Here is a 16,097-nt window from a genome sequence, read left to right as displayed (position 1 = left end):
GAGCAACTGGAGTCATACCATGCGTTGGAGGACCTGTATGTCCATGGTGCAGCAACCAGAGACTGGAGTGGGCGGACTTCAGTGCCAGCAAAGCTGTAGAGGCCCTTTGTCTGTGGTGGCAGCAGCTGGACTGGACCGTGGGCCAGAGGGCCTCTGTGCCTGGGTGCTGGCAGCTGGGGAGAGATGGGTGACACAAAGTGCCAGCTCCTCGGACCAAAGGCCCGTGTTCCCTGGGTGCAATGTCCAGGGCAAGAGGGTGTATGAGTGCATGAGGAAAGATCCAGCTGGATGAGCTGGGAAGTATGTGCGGTGACCTGGGAGGCAGGGGTGGGCACCTCTGAAGGCAAGATCACAGGAGGAGGTGGGACCCTACTGCCGGGACCAAGGGAGTCCCAGAGAGCTGCTGGAGAGACCATAGGGTCTGGGGAGTTTCTAGGGGAGAGCCTCACTGGGGGAGGGGCTGCAGACCTGCTGGGCTCATGTGTCTAGATGCCAGACTAGGAGACTGGGATCCAGGGACAGCTCGTGGGCATTAAATACAAAATATATTAATAATAATAATAATTGTAATTGTAATGAAAAGGAATATAACAAAAAGAGGGAGAAATAAAACCCAAGAGAAGACAAGTGATGCACTGGGCAACTGCCCACCACCCGCTGACCGATGCCCCAGCAGCAATTCCCCCCCCAGCCCATGCGCTGAGCCTGACGCTCCATGGTATGGAATAGCCCGTGGGCTAGTTCAGGTCACCTGTCCTGGCCACGCTCCCTCCCAGCTTCTTGTGCACCCCCTCGCTGGGGGAGCAGGGGGAACTGAAACGTCCTCAGCTCAGAGTAAGTGCTACATAGCAACAGCTCAAGCATCAGTGGGTTACCAATGGTATTCTCCCACTGAATCCAAAACACAGCATTGCACCAGCTACTGGGAAGAAAATTAACCCTATCCCAACTGAAACTAGGACAGCTGGATACCTTTCAAAACAAAAGACACAGCTATATTTAGAATACAATAGCTGGAATGTTCTACTGTACTCTGCCATATGCTCTGAACAACATTTATGCACTTACCTGCAAATTTACTACTGAATTTACACCTGCAAAACTACTAGCTGTATTTGAAAATCATATATTATTTTCTGTACAGAAATTCATCTTTCCACCTTTGTTCCTCTGATTGGCCTACTGACTTAATGATCACTGTCTACCTCAACCTTAATACATGCCCTACTCTGTTATTGGTTTACAGTTTTAGTTGAATTTATTTGCTGAATCTGACATTATAGACAAGTCTGAGTTTCTATAATGCATGCATTGAAACTAATTCCATTTTCTGTATGGTGTAGCCAATCAGTATCTACTAGACCATGCCTCAGAGCACATCTAGTTCTCTGGAAATCCTTCTGACATCCACAGGGGCTGCAGCAGAGGGTAACCAGAGCCCACTGTGATACCAGCAACAGCATCTGTGACCTCTGCACATACTGTGAAGGAGAGGACAGCAACCTCTATAAACTCCATAATGATAATCCAGAAGTGTTGGGGAACCTCATTAATGGTATCAAGCATGACCAGATCCTGAAGGGCTCTGTTAGATCAACAAAATGTGACAACATGAGAACAGTATGAATAAAAAAATGAAATGTTAAACACTTCTCTATTCTTCAGTTTCTTATAATGAAGAAAATGCTTTCTAGTAAACACTAAATCAAATTCCACTAGAAATGAAGAAGAGAATCAGATCATGGGAGTGGGTATCACCTGCTTAGCATTTACAGCACTTGTGATGTAAGAATCCTTTTCCAAATGGAAAAACAAAATGAGCACATATGAGCTGAGCAGCCATTATCCCTGGGAATTATTAAGCATCAGTGTATCTCTTTGGTAACTTCTTCACTTTGAAGTTGTGGGGTAATACAAGTCTATTCTAAATGTTGTTACCCATTGGGTTCCTTTCCAGTTGCAGATTTCACCACCCAAATTAACAATGGACTTTGGATTTTTATTAAAAAAAATAAATAAATAAAAATTGATGAGTAGGAAGCAGAATTACCCACGCAGTTTTGTCCTTGTGGTTCAGAAAAGAGGTACACTGGACATGGGAACTGGTGCCAGACATGAAGGTAACCAGTACAACTAATTCAGCTTGTATTTTGATAAGCTTTATACTGCTTAATAATAAACATGACATTTGTAAATGGAAAATTTACTTGTACAGCTAGGTAGTGTACATAAAATAAAGGTACAAAACAGTCACAAAACCAGGCAAAACAGTCACAAACCAGCCTGAGAAGTCGCCTTCTGGTTAGAACAAAAAATTACTACAAAAACATTCCCAGAATGAAGTGGAAGCTTCTAGTTTAAGAACAACTTTAGTAAGCTGATAAACATTTTAGTTAACTAAGAGGATTAGATAACATTGGGACTTCCCTTATTTCAAACAAAAAATGCTGTGTCAAAGCTAAAGGTTTATACTCGCTCTGTTTATGTGCTCGGATTTTCAAAGCTCATGTCTGCATATATTCACGCACTTCCTTTTTTCAAAAGTCAAACAGTAAGAGGAAAACAAAAACCAAAAATCATCAAGGACGTAACAATTTTTTTGTCATTAACATAAGACAGTAGAAATCTGGATTTTTGCTGAACACTCATTCCCAAAACAAAAATAAGCAATTGTCACAAGTTAAAGAATTTAATATCACAGGGTTAAAAAAGTTTACGTATTTACAATCAGTACAATTCTAGTGTACTCAAATAAATGCACTATGGTAAAACAGGGAAATCAGTCAGCTAAAGACTATGAACTTAGGGCACTGATTTTTTATCATTTTTAAACTATTTAACTATTTTGATCCAGCAGCTTTAAAGATATAAGTCATTAAATAACGCATTTGCTGTTCCATTTGGGAAAACATTGGAAGACTTTGGAATTTTTTGTCAATAATCTTTCCAGTTCAAATGAATCAGTCAGGCAGACTAATGCAGATGTAGCCTCCTTTCCAAATGCTAACTCTGTAGTCTACCTCTAGTATGATTTGCTTCCTTTGTAATCTGGATTATGAAACTGAAATGGATAATTGTTTTACACCCAAATCATTATGGTAAAATTAAAATTGATTCATCCAAGTGCACTATATATAAAGACGAGAAAGAATGCTCGCTTTCTTTCAAACACTTCTGGTTGTTCTTCTATGTTCCTTTTTCTTTCTTGTCATGGAAAAATCACATTTAACTTATCCAATAAACATCTGGATTGGCACAAGTTATAGTTATTTTCATTTTTAGGTTACTTATTTTTTTCAGTCAAGTACCTCAACCAAAATTTTTAAGATTTAATTATTTTTGGACCAACTATTTGTGGAGAAAATACATCTTATAACTTAAATCTTTTTCAAAAGATTACAAGAATGGGGGAGATATGACTGCTGATCTAATGGCTGCCAGTTTTGCACTACTGCAAAATGTCTTTATGACTGTGTGTGGGTCTTCTGCAATGGCAGCAGTCCCTATAGATTTCTTGATTAATGGAACACTGCCTGACTTCTGAAATGCCAACAATCCAACAGCACCATGCAATATGTGATGTTCTCTGATTTTTTTCTGTGCATTTCATATCATGACCTGACAGATTGGTAGTCAACAGGCTATAGCCTGGAGTACTGGAACAAGAGCCCGTGACTAAGCCCAGGTTTCACATGGCTCTACTCCACAGGACGACAGTTCCCAGCCAATGATGTGCCAACACATCATGAATAAGGTGCTGTACTGAAGTAGACTTGGCAGCACCAGTTGTCCCAGCTCTTGTTTTTCATTATCTATTTGAAACACATAAGATGGTGATGGAGCGTTAAGACACATACCTATCAATCAGCCATGCAGGACAGAGATTCTGGATTTGACTATGGCTCTTTAGAGGTGTTTCTAATTTCCTGTGACACCCACTCAGATGAAGAACAGCAATGTGGCTGGGGGTATGGGAAATGGAACAGGACAGGCTATGTCACCCAGTGTGGTGAATATTCGCAGTATCAGCGAAACCATACTGTTCAGCTTGTGCCTGGAGCAGCAAGCAGGCATCATCAAGGAGAGGCAAGAACTACAGCCCCTGTTGCAGATGGGCTCCATCCCAGTGTCTGCAGCCTGGTGTAACTGAAACCTGCCTCTCACTCCACATACATGAATGACAGTGGCTCTTTATGTCGTATGCAAAACTAGCCTCCACTCACTCTACTACTTCTTAAATCCTTAATCCTTTCTTCAGAAACTATCCCAGTTTTCCTAGCAATCAGCCACAGGTTCCTCCCCATTCTCTGTTTGTATATTATTGAAATCTGCTGCCCCATCATGTTGGCCCTCCACAGAAACCAGACCTCTGCAATACAGAGGTCTACTGCACTCTGAAGTATCTTTCTGCTGAAAAGAAGAAATTCGTACAGAACAAAATGATTTGCCTGGCTGCAAGGGGCTCAGTGGACGGGGGTGGATGATATCTTTGGTAACCTGCTCTGAAAGAAAATTACATTCTCTCAAATTTTCTAGTGAGAGAGCCATCAATCACTATTTCCTCCGAAGAAGCCTAATTAAAGAAGTTTCTGTCAGTGGCTGCCGGTGCAGTACTGCCATCTTGCGAGGAGCAGGAAATTTCTACTGCGGAACTTGGCTGCACCAGTACCAGGCAAAACTTCAGTTTTGTGCCACTTGTGTTCATCAGACAAGCCACTACTCCAACGTACTTGGAGGATGGCTTCTCCTGCTCACGGATGGATAGGTCTGTTATCAGCAGTGCGTGATTTCAACTATCAGTTATACTTTTTTCTGGCCCTCTCTGATCATTTCTTACAGCATCTCTCTCTCCCTCCTCAGTACACCACCATCTATTGTTTTTTTCCGTTCCTTCCCATAATTATACTAATCTTAATTTTTTGTAACATTTTACACAACCACCCATCACTCATGTATTTAACAGACTCACATGTATCCTTCCACAAAACCTTACTACCTTCTTGGATCACAAGCAATTAGAGTTAAGTACACATAGTTCAATGCATCCTCCAGTTCTCTGTGCAGGATTACAATTTTGTGAGTCAGCTTCCCTGTTTCCCCCTCCCTTGGTTGTTGCTGTTCTTCAGTGTATCTTAATGACAAGGAATGTTTTGAATCTAGATACACCGTTATGCACATATGATACCCCAGAGAAGTTTGCCAGAACAGGGATTTTCCATGTTCCTTTCCCATGACTGGCATCTGGTTATTTTAGATAAACCAAGATTCACACAAGGATTTTTATTAAAGGGAACAACATAATACCTTCAGTAAAACTATTAACTGTGGGCAAAAACCCTGCTTTCAAAGGTGTATGCAGAATCTTGGGTCAGATGCCTTCATCCTTGTATGTGCTTACATCTACAAGCAGTTAAATCAACACTTACTCTGTATTGTAAATTGACAGTAAAAGCTTGACATGGACCAGTTTGCCAAACCTCTGGAGCTGAAAATACAACCTACTACTATGTTTTTAAAGTTTGTATCTTCTTACAAACCAAAATTGTGTGTGATTAAGAGATAAAATACTTTTAAAAGTCATAGGCATTTTCAAAATATCACCAAAAAAAATCAAGTTCTTGGAAAGACTTGAAGTAAAGATGTTAAGCAATTTTTCACAATAGAAAAAAAAACTGTTCCTTCCTTACTCGTATTTTCATCGTGCCATTAAATAACAGGGAAAGATGAAAAATGGGAAGACAGCTGTTTTCTCAGACATTTTTTTCTAAAACACAACCTTTGCAAAAGCATATACATTTAGAAAATTAATTAACACTATGAATCACTTGCACGTCAAGACATTAGCAGATGCAAGTATTTGAAAACAACACTCACTACATCTGAATCTTGAACTAGAAGACTCATTCTGGAAAAAGATGATTACTTCTTGTTGTGAGATGTCAAATTCCACTATGAGGTGGTATCTGAAGTGCCGTATTTTCTCATGGACTGGCACTGGAAACTTCAATGAGATACCCTTTAGTGACAAAAGACTCCAGGGGATCCTATCCAGCATTTGTATCTCTGTTTTAAAAGCCAACTGACAGAGCATAATTTTTGTCTCAACACTTTTTTAATTATGAAAAGTAAATTTGGATTTCAAAGTCAGCCTTTAATTATGGATGCCGCCATGAAAACATTCTAACACAGGATGAAAGGCAGAGTAAGACAAGCAACCCAAGTGTCGAAGGCATTTCATCCCTTTCTTTGCTAATTTGTACTTAGTACCCAGTTGCATCATGCCCGAGATGTGAACCTGCCAGGCCCTGTATATACATTTAACATGGAGATTAATTCCTCTAATTTTCTTGGGTCAGTTTCTATAGATGAAGTATTTAAAAAAAAAAAATAATAAAAGAAAAAAGAAACCGACGTGCAGACACCTGCAGGACTGGCACTTCCCATCCAGCGCATTTTTAATACCCACACAAGCTGCAAGAACCAGCAAGAAGCCCATGGCTTTTTTCCACGTTTACGTTCCTAAATTGCCTCAAACCTGTAACGCCATTTCAATTCCTCGGCTAAAAGCACGTGCGGTGCCAGTCCCATTTGACCGGAGCCGCATTTCTTTCCCACTGCTGGAGGACTTTAGATCGTTTACTCGAAATTCGATCGAAGAGGAAGTCCGCAAAAAGCACAGCGCGAGATGGCGACAGGAACCCGCAGGCCCGTTCCCGCGGGCCCCGCCCCCCCACAGCCATGCCGCATGGCGGGCGGCCGCCGCCCGCCCTCAGGGAGCGGCCCGCGCAGCCGAGCGGGCCTCTCCGCGCAACGCTCCGCCGGGCGGCCCGGCCCCGCGGCCTGCCCGCCGCCACCGCCCCGGGGCGGGGCCGGGGAGAGCCGCCCGCCATACTGCCCGCCTCGGCGGCAGCTCCTGCCTCGTCTCCGCGGCGCTCCAGGGCACTATGGGGTTTGTCTTCTCGAAGTCCGTGAACGACAGCCTGAAGGCGCAGCAGGAGTTCATGCTCGTGAACTCGCGGCTCCAGGTAACGCCTACGCCGGCGGCGGTGTGGGGGAAGGTCACCCCCGGCCCGCTGTCCGCGCAGAGCCGGGCTTGCGGCTTCACCTGCCGAGGCTTGCTCCCCTCCCAGGGCTAAAGGTGCTCCGTTTACACGCTCCGACAGTTCCGGTGTGGTCACCTAACATAGCAGGTTCAGATGTGTAAAGCACCTATTCTCTGGGTCTAACCACTTTCTCGGAAGTTTGTGTTACTACATTGCATAGGTGGAAACTACCCTTATACTAGCCAGGCTTTAAAAATACAGTTTTGGAAACTTACCCTGAACAGTCCCCTGAAGCACAATTGTGTTATTGCAGTGTTAGACATATGTATGTTAAAGTGAACTGGTTACTAAAATACGGATACTGTTCCCTTAAAGCACGTGAGTTAGATATGTTTGAACTCTTCCACTATACAAAATCTTTCAGACAACTCTTTCTTTAGGTTCAGTTAGGTAACTGCAGTTATTCCACATTACTAGGAAGGCACTACACAGCTGTTCATTGTTCTAGAAACCTCAGACTAAATAGGTCATAGGCAATATATTATTCCCTCTCATAATAAAATAGCAGCTGAGAAAGAGAAGGAAAACCAGTTGAACTAAGGTTCAGAAAGTTGTGCTGAACAGAAGTTAGTGCAGCACTAGCTAGAGCTTCCTAACTTTGTTGTTTGGTATCTTATGATCTGTAACTTGTTTATATACTAAATGCTAGAATGCAATCTGAAGGGCTTTGCTGGAGTTTGTCCCGTTTGTTTTGTGTTTAAATTGAATACGCATAAACTTCAGTAGTGATGGATGGACTTCCAATTTATTAAATTGCCAGTAGATGGCATATTCTAGTTTTCAAAGCAGTGTGTACACAGTAAGGTTTGTAGGATCACATGTAAGCTGAACTCTGGATGTGACCCTGGAAATGTGTCCAAGGAGAAAAATGCCATAAGGAAAGATGATATAATAAAGTACAGGACAACTCTTAACTGTTCAAAGAAAAATAACTTTTTTTAAGTCTTGTAAACATTTTCTCTCTGTGCTGGTTATGTTTGTCAGATGCAAGCACAAGTTTTTTGTTCAAACAATTTATTTTTTTCCCTATACAGAGAGGTTCCTCCGACCCCCCAAAGTGTTTTTGGAAATGCAAATGACAAGAAGGCTTTCAGTTTGAGAATATGATGATGAAATTAAAGTGGAAGCTTGCTTTACGTGCTTCTCTGCTGTGCAGAATGACAAGAGTTGAGGAAACAGCTTGAATTCAGGCTAGCATTTGTAGAGTGCTATGGGTTTTGAATGGCAGTGTTTGGCCTCTTCACCCCAGGTGCCTAACAACTCTAGTTCTAGCCCAAATGCTCAGGCTAACATAAAAAATAAACTTGGTGGGCAGTTACAAAAAAGCTACAAAAAAGTCCTTTCAAGATCACATACAAAATTTTTGCAAGTTGTTCTTTAGGAACTCTCTCTGTGTTGTATTTCTTCTTTTTGACAATAGTAACAGTAAACATAGTAGATTTCTAACACTACAAATGACTGAACATACCTGATTTATACTATATTTGCAGACATATCGGCTGTACTAGAAAATTCTCATCCTTTAAAAATTCATAACGTGGGCATCTGTCGGGTGTGAAACATGCAGTGAGAGTGAGGAGAGGACTAAATTTTGTGTCATAAGGTGATGGAAGAAAGTAGCTCTGCTCTGAGCTTAAGGAGAGCACAGGGAAAAGGCTGACAGTTGTCTTTTCCGTATGTGAGTAAAACCTGTGATGTGTCTGGAGTTTAGTGTTAGACACACAACTTTCAGGCTATTATTATTTGTGGAAAATAATAGAGCTTGATTATTTGATTTTAGACATAAATTGTGTCTAGAAATACCTGGAGAAGTTAGGTCATGCTAGGACCAGAACAAAATACCTTAAGTTAAATCCTTAGATATTCTCTTCTGGTGAAACACTAGGATTTGGATACTATCAGTTCTCCCAACTTCCCCGGAAAACCAGCATATTTATTAATAAAATAGAAGCTTCCACTTCAAGCAGTATGATATATTTGGTATGAGAGATTCAAAAATACAGATCTGTTTTAAGTCTATCCCAAAACAACATGTGAGTTTGAAACGTGGAGATTTTTGTAGCTTCTGAACGTACTTGACAGTGCCTTATGATTACAATGTTGAGGAAATATGGTACTATTGTTACTCCAAGCCAATTGGTGTGAATCAAGAAGTCATTGGAATTATTTCTCCTAGAATACCCTCCCTGCTAGCAATAATGGTGTGACACTGCTTAGAAAAGAACTAGTAGGTCTTTGGGTTGACCTGGAACAATCCACAGCAGGTGTTGGTGACACAGAATCTGTGAAGGGTTCTAAGGCTTCTCCTGTTCCTTGTAGATGAGGAGGAGTCATAAAGTTACTGTAAATTGTTTGGAATAGGATTTTTGTGATATCAGCTGGCGTGACAGAACACTTTTTTTTTTTAAAGGAAAAATAAAATTATGTACATGCTTTCCTCTGAATGGAGAGAAAATACAAAGCTCTTCAGACTTGTCCTCTGTGGAGGGTTGTAGGTTGGAAGGAGACCACTGCAAAAATAGGAAGGCAAGTAACATGACAGAAGTTGAAGAAGACCTCTCTAAATCCCAAGCCTTGGTACATGAGAAAGCTCGGTCAGTTTTAGAGTTGTTCTGATCTGTGCTGGACACCCAAATCAGCTTGACTACTTCAGAATAAGAGAATGTTAAAAGGTGTTGTAAAGTTGTGTACATATTGTTTTCTTTATAACCTTCTTGGGATAACTCTGAAGAGAAGGGACTGTGGCCTTGTAAATTATATCTTGGTGCTTTCTGGAAGAAAAATAAAAACTCAGCTGACAGTTTGCCTTGATGTTGAAGGACTTGCCAGTTGTTTGTGTTGTCTTGGTGTGGCTCCAGAATTAAATACCAGTCTGTATCAAGTGGAGACTGTTTATGATACAAGTTTGTTGGGGCTTCATTTTTATCATGAGTCTGTTCCTTAAAGTATAACTTGCAAAATTCTTTCTAAAGACTTACTATGTCAGATCTACAGTTCAATCCTAGCAGATGGCCTTGCTAAGTGATTTAGTGTGGATGAATAGGTAAGAGGAGGTTCCTAGTCTCAGATCTTTCATAGCAGATTATTTTCATGAGCTATGTGGGTGCTCTTAACACAATAAAAAGCAGGAATTTAATGTATTTCTTTTGTTGAAGTGCTATGTTCTATACTTTCTGTTCTGGTTAGACTTTTATTCCTTGCCATTTTTTTCAACAACTCAAATGTATACCTTGAAAAAGTTATTTCAATAACTATTTACTAAGAAAGCCATTTTAAGCTGTACAAGGCAACTTGGAAAAAGATACACGTTTTGAAACTGGAAACTAAGAATTCAGCTATATTTGTGGCTGGTTATTCATTCCTCAGTATGGATTACAACACTTAAATGTAACTTTTTAAATTTTATATTTCTAGACTGTGACATTCCTTGACCAACAGGTGTGTCTCTTCATAGGAAATTGTCTGAAATCACATACTTTGAGGATTGCTAAAGACTTTATTGTGATGAGACAGGCTTAACTATAATTAATGCATAATATAAGTACACTGTCTTCAAATAATTTTAAAAAATGTTAAAATAGCCTTGTGTAATCTATACATAGTGTTATTTAGAGTGATAAGAAGCAAAATCATGGTAGAAGGTCATGGCACAGTGCTGATTAAAGTTTTAAATTTAATTTCTTACTGTTAATGAATTCCATTCCAGCTTACTAAATTAACTTTGCACTACAGAAGAATATTTTCATGCTGATGTGTAAAAGGCATTCTGAGTGCAACTTAAAGACTTTTACTTTAGGTTATAGACATAAAAAAGCCTAAGCTCTCCTGCGATTTTTTTTTTGCCATGCTTTCTCATGCATGTAGAGGAATCAAAACCACTTTCTTTTGTTTTAAATGGAACCCCACCAACTCAGTACTATGACACCCTTCCTCCCCCCACTACAAGTTAGATTTTAGTTTACACTCAGCTGTTATTTTTATAGAGGTAATACTGCTTTTGGCTCTAAAAAGTTGCTTTTCCTTTCTTTTATTGGGAAACTCTACACAGGGGAAACCAAGACAATTTCCAGGTTTCCTGTATGTAGGCTGTCTGTAAGTGCTCAGTGAACTACATGAAAAGTAACACTTCAGAGGAGGAGGCTGAGAGTTTGTTTTATCAGGAGTTATTTTTCCAGAAGTATTATGAGTGTCTAATGACATAAAGATATATTTATGTGTGGGGGAATAATACTGCATAGTAAACAGTGGTTTCTAGTCCATGGAGTTAAAAAAAAAATTAAGTCCCTAATAGCATTTGAAATCCTTGATAACAGTTTTCATTTATACCTCAGTGTATAAGGTGTTTTCTTAGTGAGAAAAAAAATTTTTCATTGGAACTCCACAAATTGGTGGTATACCGAGTCCTTCAATGACTAGCTTTTTTAGTCTTCCATATATTAGCTTGCAACATCATTAATAATGAGATATGAATTGATGACTAGCTTATAGTTTTGTTATGTCTTTTTTTTTTTTTTCTTTTTTTTTTAGCATGAGATGACCAAAACGGGAAAGCAGTATCTGACTGATTTGATTATGATATCTTTATGTGTAACAATCATACCTGGGGGATTAAGCATTCTCTTGATATTTTCTAGCTATTGAAGTTTTCACCTACATGCTGTTGTGGGGAAAAAAATTACAAAAAAAGCAATGAGGAGAAAGAGAAACACTGATTTTGGTTGGAGAATGGAAGGGAAGAATCTGTTGTATAGGGGACTACCTAGTGGAGTGATGTAAATGAGGGCAGGTCAACTCAGAAAGCAAGAATTGTGTAGCTGGAGTTTAAGCAATGTGGAAAATAGTAATTCATAGTTTTGTTGAATTCCTAAATGTAATACTGATCAGATTCTAAACAACGAACTTCCTTCTCCAGTAACTTGGAGCACAAGGAATTCTCTAAACTATCAGCATTTTTACTCTGTTAAAAACAAACAAAAAACAACAACAAAACAAACAAACAAAAAAAAAACCTAAAACCAAAAAAAGACCACAGAAAATTAAAAACCACTGTGTTTTCTCTAAGCAAAACAATAAATCACATTCCCCCATCCTAAAAAATTGTTTCTACTGTAGCAGCATTTTGCTGTCACAGCAGATACCAAGTAAACAAATCTAGAACATATCTGGTCCTTGCAGAAGCTTTTATGAGTGGCAGTGTGCTGGAGTTTCTGTAGTGTAGATGGTTCTGGAGAAAGGAGGTTTGTACATGCTCAAGTACACATGAACACAGCCTGAGAAATAAGCAGGAAGAACATGAGCTGTTTCTGGTCACAGCAACATCATGGGAATAACTGAGATGTGGTAGGGACAGCTCATGCAGCTGGAAATCTGTAATGGAGGGACAGGAGCTCTTCAGGAAAGACAGGTAGGGAAGACAAGGAGAAGGGCTGCCAATGATGTGAAGGGGTAGCCTGTGTGTTAAGGTCAGAGGAGAGGCCACAAAACATGACACTGTGGTGGGAGTGTGCTGCAGACCACTGATCAGGGTGACAAAGTACATGAAGCCCTTAAACAACTGAAGAAAGCCTCCGGATTACTGACTCTGGTTCTCATGAGTCTTCAGCCTCCCTAACATCTGCAGGGAGGGCCATAAAGCAGCACATAAGCAAGCAGTTGAGTACATTTCTGAAAAATGTGAGGGATAACTGATAGAGGTAGGTACTAGATGGGCCGTCCAGGGCTCATGTGCATCTGGATTTGTTACTTACGAATGGGGAAGAACTGATTTGGGGATGTAATACCAAAGACAGTCTTGGTTGTGGTGATAAGATCAGGGTCTTGAAGAGACTGAGGAAGGCAGGTAGCACAGTGCAGACCCTGGACATCGGGAGAGCAGATGTCTTATTCATGGAACTGGTAGGTGACATGCCATAGGAAGCACCTCTGGAGGATAAAGGAGTTCAGAAAAGTTGACATGTTTAAGGGCAACCTCCTCCTAGTGTCCCTGGTGAGACAGAGACCATGCCAACTGTACAGTCTGGGGGCTGACAAATGGGGAGTGACTCTGTTGAGATGGAGGGGACACTGGAAGATAGCAATCAGAGCATAAACCAGCAGTGTGCACTGGCAGCAAAGAAAGTCAAAAGGACCAACAATGAGGGCTTCATAAGCAGCGGTGCAGCCAGTAGGTGAGGGAAATGACTATTGTCTTCTGTGCAATGCTTTGTTAAATACATTTAAATACTGCATCTGTTTTTTGCACCCCTTCTCCCTTAATACAAGAAAAATTTAGATGAAAAGGAACAAGTTTAGCAGCAGATGATCAAGAGCACTTCTTGAGAGGAGGCCAAGTGAGCTGGACTTCTTCAGACTGGAGAGGGAAGCCTTCTGGGGTGCAGGATCCAACAACAGACCCCCCCAGCAACTGTGAGGAGGTCATCAAGAAAGAGACAGGGTGTTCACAGTAGTGGATTGCAGGAGAGTGAGAGATAGAGGGTATACATTGAAATAGGAGACTGGGAGCGGTTCAGACTGAATATAAGGAGAAACCTTTTCCCCCAGAAGGACAATGCAGCAGTGGAACAGAGGTCCAGTGAAGCTGTGCAACAGATTTTCAAGATTGGACTGGATAAAGCCCTCAGCAACCTGCTCTGATCCTGTTCTAAGCAGGAGGTCCCATCCAACCTTAGTTATTCTATCATGCTCTGACCACCAGGCACAGACTGTCCCACTGTATTTTGTGGATCCTGGGAGGTAGGATTTCTTCACATCTTCTTCCCAGACTGAGAATTAGGACAAGTTACCTCTTGATGTCTGCACTCCTATTGAGCACCACATGCACAGCAGCAATCTGTTGAAACAAGCTGTGACTTTATCTAACTTTTAACTGACAGTTGTTAGACTTTAGGTATGTGTAAGCCATACTGATACAGAAGTAATATCACAAGGAAGGGAATTCAGAATTAAAGCCTCGGTGTGCCCTGCATGTCAGATTTCAAAAACTAAGCAAAAATCTGGTTGTCTGTGGGAATAATTTACTTGAAATATAAGCAAATTGTACAATCTCCTGTATATTTTGAAATTTTTATAATATATATTGCTGTATTCACAAGTACGTTTCCCCAATACTGCTTAATATTATGTATCCAGTGGTAGCACATATATAAATTCGTCAACATCTGCAATTCCAGTAAAAAGCTATAACCATTATTTAAGCAAAACTTGTTACAAAAGTCTTAGATTACAGCAGGTTGGCTCTGCTAGACTTTCAGGGGCAGATTAGACTGATAATAGTGGAAGACTGGAGGACTGGAATTCTTGAAAAATGTAAGTTTTAGGAGAAAGTAGGAGCCAGAATCACAGAAACTGCTGGAAAGAGACTAGTTAGTGCTTAGGGCATGTCATTTCTGTAGCTAACAGATTTTTGTTGTTTTTGTTTTGAGATAGCAGTTCAGAGTAATTTGAAGTTTTGTTCAGCTGAGTTTTGGGGTTTTTTTCCCAATAAGAGAATTCCTTATCAGACAAAAAGATAATCTTCTCTGTGGGAAAGCATAATTGCATTCTGGAGTCAGAGATAATCCTCCAAATTAATCTTTAATGAGAGCCACATAACCTCTGAGAAAATAAACAGGCTAGGAAAAATAATATACTTCTGACAAATCTTGTATTTACCCATAATAAAAATGTTTGATTATAACCTCCTGTCTTCTATATGACTCTCTGGATAGTCTCACTCCTCTTCCCCTGCCATCCCTCCTCTCTTCCTATTTTATTATGTCAGACTGTAAAGTGCGTTCTTCTCCCGAGGTAATATTGGCTAGCTGGGAAACAGCCGTAGATCTGCTTTCATAGCAGTTTGGGAGCTTATAGGCTTGCTCCTTGTATACTCCCCATGTGGGCATGGGAAAGGTTCCGTACTCCTTGGTGAAAAAAATGCCAGTATCAAGTAAAACTGGAAAAGTAAGGGGTTGATTTTTCTCTTTTGACAACGCAGTGCAATTAGGTCTTTTCTGAAAATCCATGTCAGCTTCTCCTTGTTGTTCAAATATTTTCCCCATTTTAGGGGCTCCCCAATGTCATATAGGTTCATGTCAAGCTACGGGAAGACCACATTATCCTGTTCTAATGAGGGCCAGCCAGTGGTATTGAAGCTCCTCTGCAGTCCTGTACCTGACTGGATACATATATGCTCTTTTCTCTATTTTTTTTTCCCCCCCTTGGTGGTGGTTTGGGATTTTTCCTGCTTTGTTTTAACAGCTCCTTTTGAAGCTTTGGCAGTGATGCAAAATAATAAGGGAAATAGAAACTAGAGGCTTTTTTTCCCAAGTTAGTAAAAATTTCTAAGTTGTATAGCTGGGCAAATAATATAAAACATTGCTAGGGAAACTCATCCTCCATTGCAATAATACATAGTCTGACTTTTTAAAGATGAAAAAGAATAAAGCAGTTGCTTTGGACACAACACAGATATGCCAAAACCATGTTTAACTCTTGCAGATTCTGTACTTGTAGAAATAACTTAATTAAATCTGTTCTTCACTTCTCTCCTATGGAGAAAGATGTATGCATTTTACACTGTATGTACGAGCTATGCCACATGCATTCATGATTCAGCTTGAAGTGGAACTACTGTTGAGTGTTTCCCATGTCTGCAAATGGCTCTAGTGCTCTTGGTCTCCTAAGAATATGCTCTGGGACATTATTTCATCATAATATGTAAATATTAATTTCATTAGTCTGTAATTTGATGTTATAAAAGATTTGTGACAAAAGTATTTCTATTTGGAAAAACTATCAAAAAGTCAGTGTAAGCATAAATAAATAAAACTTTTCCTTCCTCTACAATGTCAGCAATTGGTTAGAGGCAAAACACAGCATGATTGAGTTACTTTCTTGCCAGGGTTGTATTGCCTTAAGTGGTTTGTATTGAATGACAGTAAATGCAAGGAATGAGGCAGTTTTCTCCATGTTCAACAATTTGTCCTTAAATCTGAAATGAAAGTATAGAAGTACCCT

General features: G+C 40.2%; 1 protein-coding gene across 1 annotated transcript in view; it reads left to right on the top strand.

Moving 5' to 3' along the window:
• The first annotated feature begins 6,812 nt into the window (after positions 1-6,812).
• PLGRKT (plasminogen receptor with a C-terminal lysine) overlaps positions 6,813-16,097 on the top strand; it is a 32,434-nt gene continuing 23,149 nt past the window's right edge. Inside the window, exon 1 of the mRNA XM_033003813.2 lies at positions 6,813-7,025. Coding sequence (XP_032859704.1) covers positions 6,945-7,025 — 81 coding nt within the window. The 5' untranslated portion in view covers positions 6,813-6,944. The remainder of the gene's footprint in view (positions 7,026-16,097) is intronic.

The sequence above is a fragment of the Tyto alba genome, unplaced genomic scaffold (assembly GCF_018691265.1).
Source record: "Tyto alba isolate M040663 unplaced genomic scaffold, T.alba_DEE_v4.0 Super-Scaffold_42, whole genome shotgun sequence".
Classification (NCBI taxonomy): Eukaryota; Metazoa; Chordata; class Aves; order Strigiformes; family Tytonidae; genus Tyto; species Tyto alba.
The sequence above is the reverse complement of the archived record's forward strand: the minus strand, read 5'-3'. Positions and strand labels throughout refer to the sequence as shown.